This window comes from Sinocyclocheilus anshuiensis, unplaced genomic scaffold (assembly GCF_001515605.1).
Source record: "Sinocyclocheilus anshuiensis isolate Anshui unplaced genomic scaffold, SAMN03320099.WGS_v1.1 scaffold630, whole genome shotgun sequence".
Classification (NCBI taxonomy): Eukaryota; Metazoa; Chordata; class Actinopteri; order Cypriniformes; family Cyprinidae; genus Sinocyclocheilus; species Sinocyclocheilus anshuiensis.
This window is the reverse complement of record NW_015542353.1, coordinates 158,844-173,819: the sequence shown is the minus strand read 5'-3', so window position 1 is coordinate 173,819 and position 14,976 is coordinate 158,844. Positions and strand designations below refer to the sequence as shown.

General features: G+C 38.1%; 1 protein-coding gene across 4 annotated transcripts in view; it reads left to right on the top strand.

Annotated features, from left to right (window-relative positions):
* Positions 1–310: 310 nt before the first annotated feature.
* The window catches only part of ogdha (oxoglutarate dehydrogenase a), a 35,211-nt gene continuing 20,545 nt past the window's right edge, over positions 311–14,976 (top strand). For 3 of the 4 annotated variants that reach the window (XM_016490204.1, XM_016490203.1, XM_016490202.1), the window contains exons 1-4: positions 311–383; positions 2,196–2,605; positions 9,138–9,326; positions 10,756–10,858. In XM_016490204.1, coding sequence (XP_016345690.1) covers positions 2,381–2,605; positions 9,138–9,326; positions 10,756–10,858 — 517 coding nt within the window. In that variant the 5' untranslated portion in view covers positions 311–383; positions 2,196–2,380. Of the gene's footprint in view, positions 384–2,195; positions 2,606–9,137; positions 9,327–10,329; positions 10,424–10,755; positions 10,859–14,976 lie in introns of all 4 variants that reach the window. The other variant, XM_016490205.1, reaches the window with a different exon arrangement.

Here is a 14,976-nt window from a genome sequence, read left to right as displayed (position 1 = left end):
CTCTTCGTGACGGAACGGTTCTAGTGTTCTCTAGAGTTCTCTAGAGTCTCGAGCAGCATACTGTTAAAGTAGTTAATTTTTACAATCCATGTGAAAAGTTAAGTAAGGAAGTATTGGAAAATATAAGACCAAATGGGTTTATGTAATTCCATTTTTTTTTTTTTTTTTTTTTTTTTTTTTTTTTCCCTTCTGTATTTCTTTCTTCCAAATTTATGCACACTCCACACTCCAGATCAGTAGGTGGCACCAGAGGTGCACCTCTTTCGCTGGTTTGCCAAACCGCCATAAAACACCAGAAGAAGAAGAAGTCTCGAGCAGCGCAGGGCTCAGCGAGCTGTTACCATCTCCGGTGCACGACCCGGTCACAAAGGCTGCTCGCACAAGTAAGTGTTTTTTTTTTGTGTGTATACACACTCACATCCGTCGTTAAATAGATGCTTGATTACAACGTCGACAAAATACCCAACGAGGAGGCGCGGTTCTCTCTTCACTTCTTCAAATTAGCATGGCAGCTTGTTCTTGTTTGGTGTGACACAAAGTTACCTGGTATTTGATGACAAAACTAGGTATTTACGTGTCAGTCCGTTGGCTAAAGGATACTAAACTATCCAGTTACAAAACTACCGTGCCTGAACCGACCTTAAATTAGCTCATTATTGTTGCTAGCTCAAGGTATTGCCGTTCACAACAGAAAGACGTAGATATTGTGTCTTTATTCATTAAACAGATACGTTGAACTGTCCCACAAAATAACAGTGTAGTAATAAGAGTTAAAAGTTGCATGACTGGATTCCAGTATCGGCCTCTGATTTGACGGTTAGCACGGGCTGCTAATATTTTAATAAGACCCATATGTTTAGTGAAAGGACATATTGATTGACACTCCGTGTCTCCATTAGCCTTCCACTAGGCATGTCCGGTGGGCGGGGTTAGGAATCTCCAGCCAATGAGCGCGCTGAATCAGTGCAGTGGGCGGGCGGTGTTCAGCGACTCATCAAGGGGAGTGGAATGTGGACGCAAGGTCAAAACATAGGCGTGCGGATGGAGAGAAGGGGTCCATGTTTATTTCAACCACATGGTCATACCAGTTTCATTTTAGCGGAAAAGGACACCGCTCACAGTTCTTCATTTTAATGAAGTAGAGCATAGCTCAGGTTATTACAGTAGCAGCGGGTGTGATTTATTTCTTAGGAATGAAGGAAAGCCAATGCTTTGCTAAAACGCGAGGAAAAACTCCTCACAAAGTTGCATACGACATGTTGTGTTAAAATATTAATTTAATGATGCCATAAATATTCATTAAGATATAAAATAAGTCAAGGGTATGTAGTGTAACATGCATTAAATGTTATGTGTTTTCTACACTCCTGGTGACAGATGTTGTAAATTGTTATAAATTATAAACTATTTTTTAGTAATTATAAACAAAGGATGTTTTTAACTCTGCTTAGCATATAGTCTGTAGTATGTTTTTGGGAGATGAAAATAAACTCACCTTTGACCCTAATTTCTTTCCGTGTATTAGTGAAGATGCAATACTGAACCTCTCTTGTGGCAAAAAGTACAAGAATCAAAAGTCATCGTGACCTCATTATGGCACTGTTATCCGAGTTATGCTCTTGTTTATTGGCAAAGTGGCACATATCAATTGGGTGACAAATAAATTCAAAGTTCACTCATAGTTTCTTTCATCATTCGATGAACATTTTCTATATTTATCATTTCTGTGTGACTCTGTGTGTACTCCAGCCAAAACCATTCTGGCACATTTTCATTCCACAGTCACTTTGTATATTTAAAACACACCAAGTTTTTTACAGTTTGCAAGACATTTGGTTCTGTTTCTCAAAAATACGAATCCTTTGGAGCTCATGGTCTTTATCGGGAGCTTGATTAGCTCTTTGACCTTTGTCTGTTCTCTGGAAGCAGCCATTATGCCACGTAAAGCACAAAACTGCATAAACAGATATGAAATGAGATTACGTTCTGAGCTGTATGAAGATCTTTCATGATGATGATGATGAGTTACTGTTGTACCTGATTATAACTATTTGTGTTTCTTTTGCACTAAAAATCTCATTAAAACCTTCATGTGATACCCAGGGAATGAACGCATAAGGCATTTTAATGCATATATCTGACTTGTCTATTCCTTTTTTTTTTTTATTTACTCGTGTATTCCTTTCCTTTTTCAGAGTACAAACCACAGATAGGATTCAAAGGTCAAGGGCTTCTGGAACTATCCATTCTTCCCCAGGAAATTGAAACGCCTTTTCCGTTTGAGCTAAAGAAGAAGGAGGAGACGCTTCTCTTTTCTGTTGTGGCACTGGGGACATCCAGGAACTTGTGAGTGTGGGTGGCGCTCGTTCAAAAGACTGCGATGCACCGCTTAAGGACTTGTGCAGCACGGCTCCGGCCGATCACGGCCTCACAGACTGCTAAAAATCTATCACAGCAGAGGCCAGCGGCCACCCCTAGGACGTTTCAGCCATTCAGGTGCTACACAGCACCGGTGGCCGCAGAGCCGTTTCTGAACGGAACGAGCTCTAACTATGTCGAGGAGATGTACTATGCATGGTTGGAGAATCCCAAGAGTGTGCACAAGGTAAGAGGCAGAGGACGTGCAGGTGGATTATGGGAAGAAGGAATGAAGAGACCTCTCTTTCAGTGGTGCCAGTGGTCATGTCCTCCTGACTGTTCCCAATTTCCATTTATATATCTTTAACCCAGTCCCTAAGAAAAAGTTTTGGGCATTTCATCATAACAAAGGCAAAAAACAATTCCAATGCAAGTATACACTGAGTTTCCGTCTGTGCAGATGCTGGGTTGCAACTTGTATGTGTAAGGTCACATTACTGAGATCCCTGTAGTATTTTTAGAGCAGTCATGAGCGTGTGCCGGTTCCAGGACACAGTGACACGCAGCGTCTTTATGAGTGTTTAGTTGTTTTCACCCACTGTACTTCTAATGAGGTTTTATGGAATAACCCTCAGTTATAATAACCACCTTCACAGTTCAAAAGTGAGTACAAGGTCCAGGGTATCTTGGGTTAATGTTTTGCTCAATGTTCTGTGTATGGATATTTCCCCTGTCCTTAAGGCAATTACATATTCTTGGATTCAGTTTTATTTTTGTTATTGTGTTACAAGATCGCATTACATCACATTTTTTTTAGAATCGTCCCGTATAGAACATGTTTCTGCGTGATCTTTCAAGCTCTATCGTTGCACTCAGCGGGTGTTGCATTTCTTCAGTCCAAAAGACCTGAAATAAAAAGCGCCCTTCCATTAAAAAAAAGTGTCTCGCACGGCTCCGGGGGGTGAGCAAAGGCCTCCTGTAGCGAATCGATGCGTTTTTGTAAGAAAAATATCCATATTCAAAATGTAATAATCACTTTAATCTAGCTTGCGCCAGCAGTTGTACACAGAAGCAGCTCCGGGAGCATGACGTATGAGTTCAGCGCTGCGCATGCGCCGGCGAGTCTCGTGAAAACCAACGTTTGTTTACAGGATCAAAAGAAGCAAAGTTTCCTTACTTTAGCAAAGGAAAACCAGTCTCCTCTTGGCTTATATCGAAATCCTCCGACTAGGCATGGGCCGGTATGAGATTTTGACGGTACGATAACCTTAAGCAAAAATATCACTGTATCACGGTATTGTTGTTACAGCTCTAAAATGTGTTAATTTTAAATCTGGCTGAAACACTGCTTTAATGTGAATTATACGAGATGAAAAGAAAATACAATCTAAACGTTTCTGAAGACAGTCCGTTCCCCTCAGAAACACATTCATATAAACCCCCAAATCAATATTTAGGGTTTTCTTCCAATACTTTGTGAATCATGCCTGCTACAGTATTTTTCTCTGTGCGTCCGTCTTCAGCGTCTCTGGCCTCTGTTAACGGGCGTTTACAGACTTCATATTTTCACATAAATGACATTTGGAAAATGATATGCATTGCAATGCAGTTTGTGCAAGTCCAGAACAGAGATTGGCTGCAATAAAACAATAAACAGCTGGTTGCCGATCGCGTAAGTTCCAGAGGAAGCTCCTTCAGCCATCATACACACCCGTGACTGACTGCTCGCTCGCACCAATAGGAGGAGGAGGGTTGTGTTACTCTACACTGCACTCAACCTGAAGGATTCCTACACTTTCAGTCTTGGCTTATATCCAAATCCTCCGACATTCTGCTTTACAAATCCTCATTTTGTACATCTAATTCTTGACTGTTGTTTTGTTTTGATCTCTCCGCTGCGTTTCCGCGTGCGTCACTTCTGAGCGGTGCATGCGCAAAGCCAACCTCCATACATCATCTGCCCGGAGCTGCTTCCGTTTACAACAGTGAGCGCAAGCTAGATTCAAGTGATTATTACGTTTTGAATATGGATATTTTTCTTACAAAAACGCATCAATTCGCTACAGAAGGCCTTTGCTCACCCCCCGGAGCCGTGTGAGACACTTTTTTTATGGAAGGGCGCTTTTTATTTCAGGTCTTTTGGACTGAAGAAATGCAACACCCGCTGACTGAAATGATAGAGCTTGAAAGATCAAAGACAATTTTTAATATAACTCCGACTGGATTCGGCTGAAAGAAGAAAGTCATATACACCTAGGATGCCTCGGGGGTGAGTAAAACGCAGCCTAATTTTCATTTTTGGGTGAACTAACCCTTTAAAGTCTTCATTTAAGGCCTTAAAGGTGTTAAATCAGAGCAATAAGTTTTAAATTTATAAAGTTATGCCATTAAATGCATTACTAAAAATTAGTATCTACTTGAGTATTTGTTTTCCAGTACAAATATCTAAACAACCTTAAATCAAGATACATTTACTTGAGATGCAAAATTAAGATATGAAGTCTTGTTTTCTGAGAAATGAATGAAATAAGGGCGCTTTTTATTTCAGGTCTTTTGGACTGAAGAAATGCAACACCCGCTGACTGAAATGATAGAGCTTGAAAGATCAAAGACAATTTTTAATATAACTCCGACTGGATTCGGCTGAAAGAAGAAAGTCATATACACCTAGGATGCCTCGGGGGTGAGTAAAACGCAGCCTAATTTTCATCTTTGGGTGAACTAACCCTTTAAAGTCTTCATTTAAGGCCTTAATGGTGTTAAATCAGAGCAATAAGTTTTAAATTTATAAAGTTATGCCATTAAATGCATTACTAAAAATTAGTATCTACTTGAGTATTTGTTTTCCAGTACAAATATCTAAACAACCTTAAATCAAGATACATTTACTTGAGATGCAAAATTAAGATATGAAGTCTTGTTTTCTGAGAAATGAATGAAATGAAATTAAGTGAGTTTATGTTTGAAACAAGAACAAATATCTGTCAATTGGAAATGAAAACTTGTTTTCCTATTGAATTAAGTACATCTTTTTTCTGAACCCATTGGCAAATATATGTTTGTTTGTTTTTGGCTCATCATTTTCCTCAGTTTCACAAAAAAAAATCTTATGTCATTTTGCTTCTCAGGTAAATGTATTATGATTTAAGAAACTTTAGACACTGGAAAACAAGACAAAAGTACTGAGGAACAACAACACTTTTTGCAGTGTGATCAGAAGGTATAATAAGTTATTTCCATATTTGAGTACTCGAGCTATCCAAACTTTTTTGTTTTTTTTGTAAAATGAATTAAAAATAATGGAGATTGGTTTATAACTCATTGTGCGCTCCCTAGACATGTACATTTAGAGAACATATTGATGCATTGTGTTCCCTTCAATTTATTCTTTAAATTATTTATTGGTCTTAAAAAGCCTTACATTTACATTTTATAAGACCTGCAGAAACCATGTATACAAGACTGCGTTTACACTGGCACAAAAAAAAGTTTTTGCTCCCATCTGACACCGATCGGAATTTGTTGCACACGTGACACAAAACAAAAATCCGCATGAGATCGTTTTTCCTTCATATCTGATCTGAGCCACTTTCAAATGGGGTGTTAAATCAGATACATATCCGATATCTGGACATCTAACCTACATCTAAACATATCCTATTCCCCTCAGAACTCCGAGCCACCACAATGTGAGGACGACATGTTTGACCATAAAGATATCGTTTTAATGCCGGAGTGCTGTATGCGCTCATGTTTTATTGAGGTGGGAACATATACATATTGAATTGCGCAACATTCAGGAGCTGATTTTCAACCCCTGCCCCATGTGTTATATAAATACAACAGCTTTGCTACTAAAAGCTACATTATATTTCTCAGCAATGTGGTGACAACTTAGCTGTTGGCTACTCGCTCACATGCTCGCTTCTCATGAAATCATTGGAATTCATTCATATAAATATAATCTTACGGCGCAACTTTATTTCAACTCATAATTCTACATCTAACAAGCTGTAGATAAAATAACATTAGGGCTGCACGATAAATCGCATGCGAGATTACAGAACCGGCTTTCTGACAAGATGCGCGTTAAATATCGCATGCGATTTATCGTGCAGCCCTAAATAACATGAAAATTACTGTTATTTTCTGGTCTTTATCCGTTCAGTCAGATTTTGTGCTGCAGAACATCCATGGCAGCTGTTGTCCATGCTGGCAAATAATATTGGCCACTCGATGTGAATTATATAAATAATTTTAATAGCACAGTCATGCAAAACCTGAGGGTCTACCATGTGCATAGTAAAGTGATCACTGACAGTCATTTTGGGAGTGAGTTAATGTAAAAACAGATGTTGGATACCAGTCGAGTCTAAGTAAATGTAAACAGGCGGGCCAAAACATCGGATATGGTCAAAAGATCAGATCTGTGCATTAAGCCTAAGTAAACTGGACCTGGGCTGCAATTCTCAAAAGCATTGTAAGTTAAGTTGATCGTAGAGACTTTTGGGAAACACAGCCCAGGTCTCTTTGCCCCTTCTAGATCAGACATTCACTAAGGTTCTGAAGGTTTTGTGTTTTAAATGTTGTTGCTGTAGTTTTTATTCCAGTTGCAACTTTTTTTTTTTTTTGTCCGAGTTACCTCACCTTATATTATTCTGTTTTAGTGTTGTTAACCTTAAACTGCCTTATAAGAGAGTAATGCATAAATCTAAATACAAAGCCTACATTATGGGTGTTGAAGTTACCCATCCTTTTTGGCAAAAGGGAACGCCACAGCCATTTTTGAAAGTTTTCACTAAATCATTTAGTCCCAGGAATGGGCAAACTCAGTCATGGAGGGCCACTGTTCTACAGAGTTTATCTCCAACCCTAATCAAACGCACCTGAACCAGAGATTCTTACTATAAGGAGATGAGAGGGTCTGTATTACTTACCATTGGATAAAGCGTAACGGCTAACTCTGATTACGTGTCCCTTAATAACCAATCACATTACAGCCTTGACGTCATTGAATTTCAGTCAGAGTTGTACAACACTCAATCGGCGTTTACAGATACCATAGGAATGAATGGGAAATGCCATAAGCTGTATCCCATCTGTCGCAAAAAGTCAGTGACTTTTCTTATAAAACGGCATTTTTTTTTCCCGTGGTAAACTCTAAAAAATAGTTAAATCCAAAAGTATTGTTTTGTCTAAAACACATGTTGAAGATTAGCAGATAGGCTGTCGATTCATTAAATGATGAGCCGTTTCCTCTAAAAAGCTGTTTATTCAGCGAAGTGAAGCCTCTCCTCCATTGACATCCATTAAAAAAAACGGCCTCTGGTCTCCTTTCCCACCTACTGCCAGTCTGGAAGCGTTAGCTTAAGCCATTATGCTTTTTCGGCCAATGGTTGCAGGCTTGCCTTCTAGTGGCTTTACCTGAACTAGCTAATCAAGATCTTCAGGATTACTAGAAGGCTGCAGGCAGGTGAGCTTTTTTAGGGTTGGAGCTAAACTCTGCAGGTCAGTGACCCTCCATGACTACATTTGCCTGTACTTTATCTCGTCCCAATTAAAAAAAAAAAAAAAGAACCTTTCACCTCTCTACTACTATAGACCGCCAAGTTTTAATTAAAAGCCCATCTTGCCAGCAGTGAATTACCCCTTTAAGTAGAATTGTTCAGATCTATGGTAACTGGCAAATGGAAATCTAACTGGTTTATTTAAAAATCACAAACTAGGAGGGGTCATAGAAATTCATTCACCAGACCCATACCTGTATAGGGCTTTTGTCTTATAACTTTGGAGCTGAATTGCAAACAGTTCTTCTTTCCAGTGACAGGCTTTGAGTTTGTTTAGTGCCTGTTATTTGACAAATCACAATGTCAACCCACACCTGTTCAGAGTCGTTAGTTGTGTCACTGCAAACTCAATGCGGAGTCTCATAGAATTGTTCACCATGTTCACCATGCAAGAACAAGGACAAACTCTGTGTCGTCATGTGAAATTTGACTCATGTTAAAAAGTATTAATAAGGTCACTGACATCCATTTCATATACCTTTCAAAAGGCTCCAACACCATCATTACTGAAATTATATTATCAATATTATGTGTAAATGTACACGCATGCTTTAAAAGAAAATGTTATGTTGTTTATATTGTTTATATGAATGTGAATGAATTGTAAAGCTCCAGCTCAATTATGATAGATCTTCAGGACCACAATCCCTGAACATTTTCTACAACTTCACATTGTATTGGTAAGGCATTTAGAAACACAAAAAGTAGAATTAATGGTCTCACTCTCTACCCTAAATGTGAGGGTTATTTTAATGGAAAAGGCCTTGAAATATTGTATTAAGTATTAATCCAGCTGTTTCTAGTTTTCCTAACGAGCCACATGATTTATAGTCTGATACATCCATCTATGTCTGTAGCACAAATGCTGCATTATCAGACATGTTTTATAGTTGGGTCATGTTCAAAAACAATATAAATCCATTTATGTATTCCACAGATGTTTAATTTGGTGAAAATTAACCAAGAGTTTTATTATAGTTTTTTGTTCACACTGTTTTTGTCACTGTTACTGTGAAACAGTCCAAACTTACGTACTATGTAAAAGGGTTTAGACCTTTGGATTTTTGTCTGCTTCATTAGATGATGTTCAAAATGAGTTTAGTAATATCTTCATATCCAATTCAGTATGTTTTTTAAGCTATTGATTGCAACTTACTGTAATTAAGCTGACTAAATCCTAAACTAAATCCTGGCCCCTTTTCTGTTCTCCAGTCTTGGGACATTTTCTTCAGGAATGCTAATGCTGGTGCCCCCCCAGGTTCAGCCTACCAGAGTCCTCCTCCAATGGGAGTGAGTCTGGCCGGGCTCGCTCAGGCCCAGTCTCTGGTGGGGGCCCAGCCGAATGTGGAGAAACTCGTGGAAGACCATCTGGCAGTCCAGTCCCTCATCAGGGCCTATCAGGTACACACACAGATTTTAAAACCCCTGTGCAGTTGCTTCTTTAAAAATATTGGCTTAAAATTGATATCTCAGTGCTGCCTTTAATGAGTTTGCAGCGTGAACCTTTAACAAGGTAAGAGATCCATGTTCATTTTGTAAAAAAAAATGAGAAGATGTGCTTTTGAGGTCACAGGAGAACATTCACTAAGCAGATAGCAGAGGTCGACCAGTGTTGCGGTTTGCCGATAACTAAGGTGAAAAATATAGCCAATAATTGATTAAAGGGGTCATATGATGTTGCTAAAAAGAACTCTTTATGCACCAAGAGCTTGTAACACTCCAAAGAGAAAGGAACAATTGAAATCGCATCATATGACCCCTTTAATGTAGTCGATAGTTTCTAATAATAAAGAAATATGAATGCAAACTTTCAACTTTTCAGTTAAAATTTTAATTAGTGCTAAATATTTGTGAAATTAACAGTAATGACAGAGTTTAAAAATAAATCAAATGAAAAAATAAATGGGCCTCATCACACTGACGATTTTGTTTTGAATGTCATATGAAACTACAAAGTAAAAATGCAGATCATAACTAACATATTTTTTATTTACAATGCTGAATTATGATGACAGGTGAACAGTTTCCATCCTTGACTTTGATTTATTGCACAGTGGCTAATAATAATCCTCTGGCACAGGCCACATAGGAACATGAATAAACAGCAACACTAAAACAAGTGATCAGGTTCACCAACTATCACCACTGATTTTCCCAATAACCGGTAGTTTCATAAAGCAAATAAATGGTTCCATAAATGTGGCAGTTAATTGGTAAAATGAAATATTGTTCGACCTCTAGCAGATAGTCCCGTTTGATTGAAAATGCCAAATTGTGCAATACCTCATTTTGGTTGTATCGTTTCACATCACACATTTGTGACACTGTGAAAGATTGGGCTCAATTCATGGGATCTGCTTAGTGAACTCCTAATGTCTTGTGACTGCTGTTGCCTTGTTTCCAGGTAATGGGGCATCACAATGCAAACCTCGACCCACTTGGCATCAGTTGTGTAAATTTTGACGAGGCCCCAGTAGCTACTGGGTTCCAGCATGTTGGTGAGAAATGTTTTCTGTCCCCCACAGCTCAACAGACCACCATTAATGAGCCTGTTTTGTGTGATTGTCGCTTTCCCCGTCCCTTTATCTGTCCCTCTTTCTCTCATTTCTTCTTTCCCCTGTTTTTCAACTCTTATACCCCAACCCCCTCTGCACCCGACACTTCATTTCATCTTCAATCACACTTCCTATATCATCTCGACCTTCTTGTTCACTTGCTGTTCTGCACTTCCTCTTCTGTGCCCTCTTTTTCCCCCCTTCTATATCTTTTCCTTGTGGGTGGTTTTGCGCTCGGCTCCCATGTTTGTGGGGGGACCTCTTGTCTCCTGTAGATACGTGGTCACCATGTGGCTCAGCTGGACCCTCTTGGGATTATGGATGCTGATCTGGATTCGTGCGTTCCCACTGACATTATTACGTCATCAGATAAACTCGGTGAGGAATTATGAATGTCCGCCAAACCTTGGTTAGAAACTGCTTTCCATGACGGTTGGTGATTGAATCTCAGCTCCACCTTCATAACTTATTCAGAATGATGGTAGTGTGTTAAATTCATGATTGAAGAAACTCATCAACTTTTCTGGAAAGCAGTTTTAGATTTTTTTTATATTTAGACTGACTGTTGTAATTCTGGGTTTGCTGTGATCAAGGCCAGCAGCACAGTATTTGGCTTCTACAAAAGGAGAAGGCTATACATCACTTTAAGATAGCAGCTCCGCCCCTTCCTGTACAGTATCACGCTTAAGGTGGCTGGAACGACGTGCTTTGCTAGACCAGTCTTTGTAGAGATTGGCTTGCTTATATGTTTTGACCTTGCCGTTACAAGCACACAAGCAAACTTTCTTTTTTCTGCACACTGTTCTGCTGGAGAGGTTAGACTTGATATGGTTGCTGGTTTCCAGACATCATGTCATTTTACATTTGTACTTGTATCCATCGTGGACCAATGCTAGATGATGCAGAAACTCTTATAGGAGCCATCAGTGGTCTGATGGCAGACTGTAATCGGAAGGATAAACCTCTCGATTCACATTCTAGTTAAACTGTTGATTAAGGTTTTTACATTCTTCTCCATCAAGCATCTGTACAAATTAATGACCATAGAGAGAATACTTTGAGGAGAATGCAAATGAGACTGATGGATGAAAGTACCATCACTTGTAAGCCTGCAGCTAATTAAATCAATTAATCTATTGATTCTTTTTCAGTTAGTAGTTTAATAATTAACTAATTTTAGGGCATCATTTAAAGACAGTAAATAAATTCAGCCCAATGTGAATAGTTCAACACTCACTGTAAACAAGTCACAACCGTATTCTCAGTTTACCATAATGTAGGGCTGTGCAAAAAATCGAATGCGATTTTCATGCGCATCTCGTCAGTAAAGCCGCTCCTGTGATTAGTAGTAAATCTCCAGTTTTTCAGATGGAGCGGCATTTACTACACAGAGCTGTAGTTCCCTGACAAGCTACACAAAATCACGTTCAAAATCAGCAATGAATCCCATGCGAACTACGGCTCTGTGTAGTAAATGCCGCTCCATCTGAACGCACGTGCTGGAGATTTACTACTAATCACAGGAGCGGCTTTACTGACGAGATGCGCATGAAAATCGCATTCGATTTTTTGCACAGCCCTACCATAATGACATTATCAAAGATGGCAATGTCGATATCAGTTCTCGCATTATATGACCTGACAAACAACTAGCTGTCAGTGCAGGTTTGCTAAGAATGCAGTTGAAAATTTGTCCTGAGAATTTGCAGGTGTCACTTCGGATATAGAATGCAGCAGTCACACTCATAAAAAACTAAATGTATGAACATAAACGTATTAAGTTCAAAATATGAAACTGACAGCTGTATTATGTTGCCGTGTAAACGCAGCCTATATTCTGCTATTAGTTACATTGAGTAGTATTAAGTATAATTTACTTCAGTGGTAGTTATGAACAAAAACAGGTCGATACATTGGTGCATTTCATGAAAATTTAGTTTATGTAATCACACGGATACGTTTTCTATGTTGTTTACGCTTTGATTTGAACGAAAACAACGTATCCGCGTGACACAGCTGACACAGAATAGCATACGCTGTTTACGTTCAGTGGATATTCTCCAAAATGGTGCCAGGGTGACGTGGAGGAGACGAATTGTTGAATAAAGTCATTATTTTTGTTTTCTTTTGCGCACAAAAAATATTCTAGTAGCTTCGTAAAATTACGGTTGAACCACTGATGTCACGTGGATTATTTTACCGATCTCCTTGCTGCGTTTCTGGACCTTTATCGTGGTAATTACATTGCTGTCTATGGGAGGGTCAGAGAGCTCTCAGAATTCATCAAAAATATCTTAATTTGTGTTCTGAAGATGAACCTAGGTCTTACAGGTTTAGAACGACATGAGGGTGAGTAATTAATGACAGAATTTTCATTTTTGGGTGAACTAACCCTTTAACACCAAAAGACTGCTTGAACTGGCGCAAGCTGTTAGTAAATCTAGCCCATAATTTTAAGTTTTTTGTCTAATATGTGACCCTGGAGCACAAAACCAGTCATAAGTCGCATGGGTATATTTGTAGCAATAGCCAAAAATACATTGTATGGGTCAACATTATCGAATTTTTTTATGCCAAAAATCATTAGGATATTAAGTAAAGATCATGTTCCATGAAGATATTTTGTAAATTTCCTACCGTAAATCTATCTAAACTTATTTTTTGATTATTAATATGCATTGCGAAGAACTTAATTTGGACAACTTTAAAGGCGATTTTCTCAATATTTAGATTTTTTTTGCACCCTCAGATTCCAGATTTTCAAATAGTTGCATCTCGGCCAAATATTGTCCTATCCTAACTCACCATGCATCAAAGGAAAGCGTATCTATTTGGCTTTCAGACCATGTATAAATCTCAATTTCAAAAAATTGACCCTTATGACTGGTTTTGTGGTCCAGGGTCACATATTTCTATTTTATTTAAGCAACTGTAATAAAGTTTTTTTTTTTTGTTGTTGTTTTTTTTTACCTTGAAATATCAGTTTCAAAATGATTCTCATGGTACGCTGACATCTAATAAAGTGATAGATTTTGTTTATTTCCCACGCTTCCCTCCAAACTGTTCTAGGAGTATATAAATTTGGTGAACTGGTTTAAAATTCTGTGAAAAAGGAGGATTACTTGATGGCAGCAACAAATGCATGTGTACTAGGGATGGGCGGATTGATCCTTAAGTATCGATACTTTCGATACTGATGTTGTATCGAAAGGATCGATCCTCACATAAAAATATCGATTCTAAAATGCATTTTTTAAACCATTAATTTTATCTACTTATGAAGAAATTCGGTGCATAAAAAAAAGCTTCTAAGTGGAAAAATAGACTATATTAGCGAATAATTGTGTTGGATAGAACCATTTCTCCTGCTCATCAGAACACACGCAAATACTGAAAGACAGAACCAATCCATCACAGACAGCGTTCGCTGCTGACGCATGGCTCAGAGTGCTTGTTTAAATAGGGCTGCGTTTCCTGATTTCTGAAGGATCATGTGACACTGAAGACTGCAGTAATGATGCTGAAAATTCTGCTTTGATCACAGATGCATTTTAAATTACATTTTAAAATATACTAAAATAGAAAATAGTTATTTTAATTGTTATATTTCACAATATTGCTGCTTTTACTGTTTTTCTTTTTCTTTTTTTCTTTCTCAAATAAGTGCAGCCTTGGTAACGCCTTTTTACAAAAATTAACCATGGTTTTATTACAGTAACCACAGTTTAGTATTTGTAGTAAAACTGCAGTAACCACAAATTTACCATTGTAATAATAATAATAATACATGGTAGTACTTTATTTTTCATGAGGTACCCTCAGAGGTGCACCTTTGTAACTTAGCTACCCTTAAAGCATGCGTACTTGTATGGTACTAATATGCTCACTTTTAGGGGTATAGTTGCACATTTGAGGTTACTGCCCCAGTAAAGGGCTAAAATACAATTATAGTATATTTTATTTCTGACAGTGTAAACAAAAAAGGCCTATGAAATGTTAAAAAACATGGCTTTAAAATCTAATATTAAGTGAGTATAATTACTGATTATATTCTTTTAATAATTTAAAAGATCAGTTTAGTTTAGTTTAGAGGTATCGGTATCGGCGATACTGGGCTTGAAAATATCGGTATCGGTATCGGATCGAAAATAAAATAAGAGGTGTCGCCCATCCCTAATGTGTACAGCTGTCCTCTATAATTGCGACAGTGATATGTTTACCACAGCGAGTTTCACTGACTTTACTGTAGGGGATGCTGAAGTTGCAAAAATACACAAAACTACATACAGTGGGTTTAATTTCAACTTAATTAAAATTTAATAATAAAATTAAAATTAAATCGTTTTAGTTTTAGTTGACCATAACAACACTAAACCTAGGTGTTGAGCATTCAGAAATCCTGGGAACTTACATAGCACCTGAAAACATGTTGATCAGACTGTACTTCTATACAAACCCACATTTCTTTCATGATATTAAATATGGCTTCTATTAAA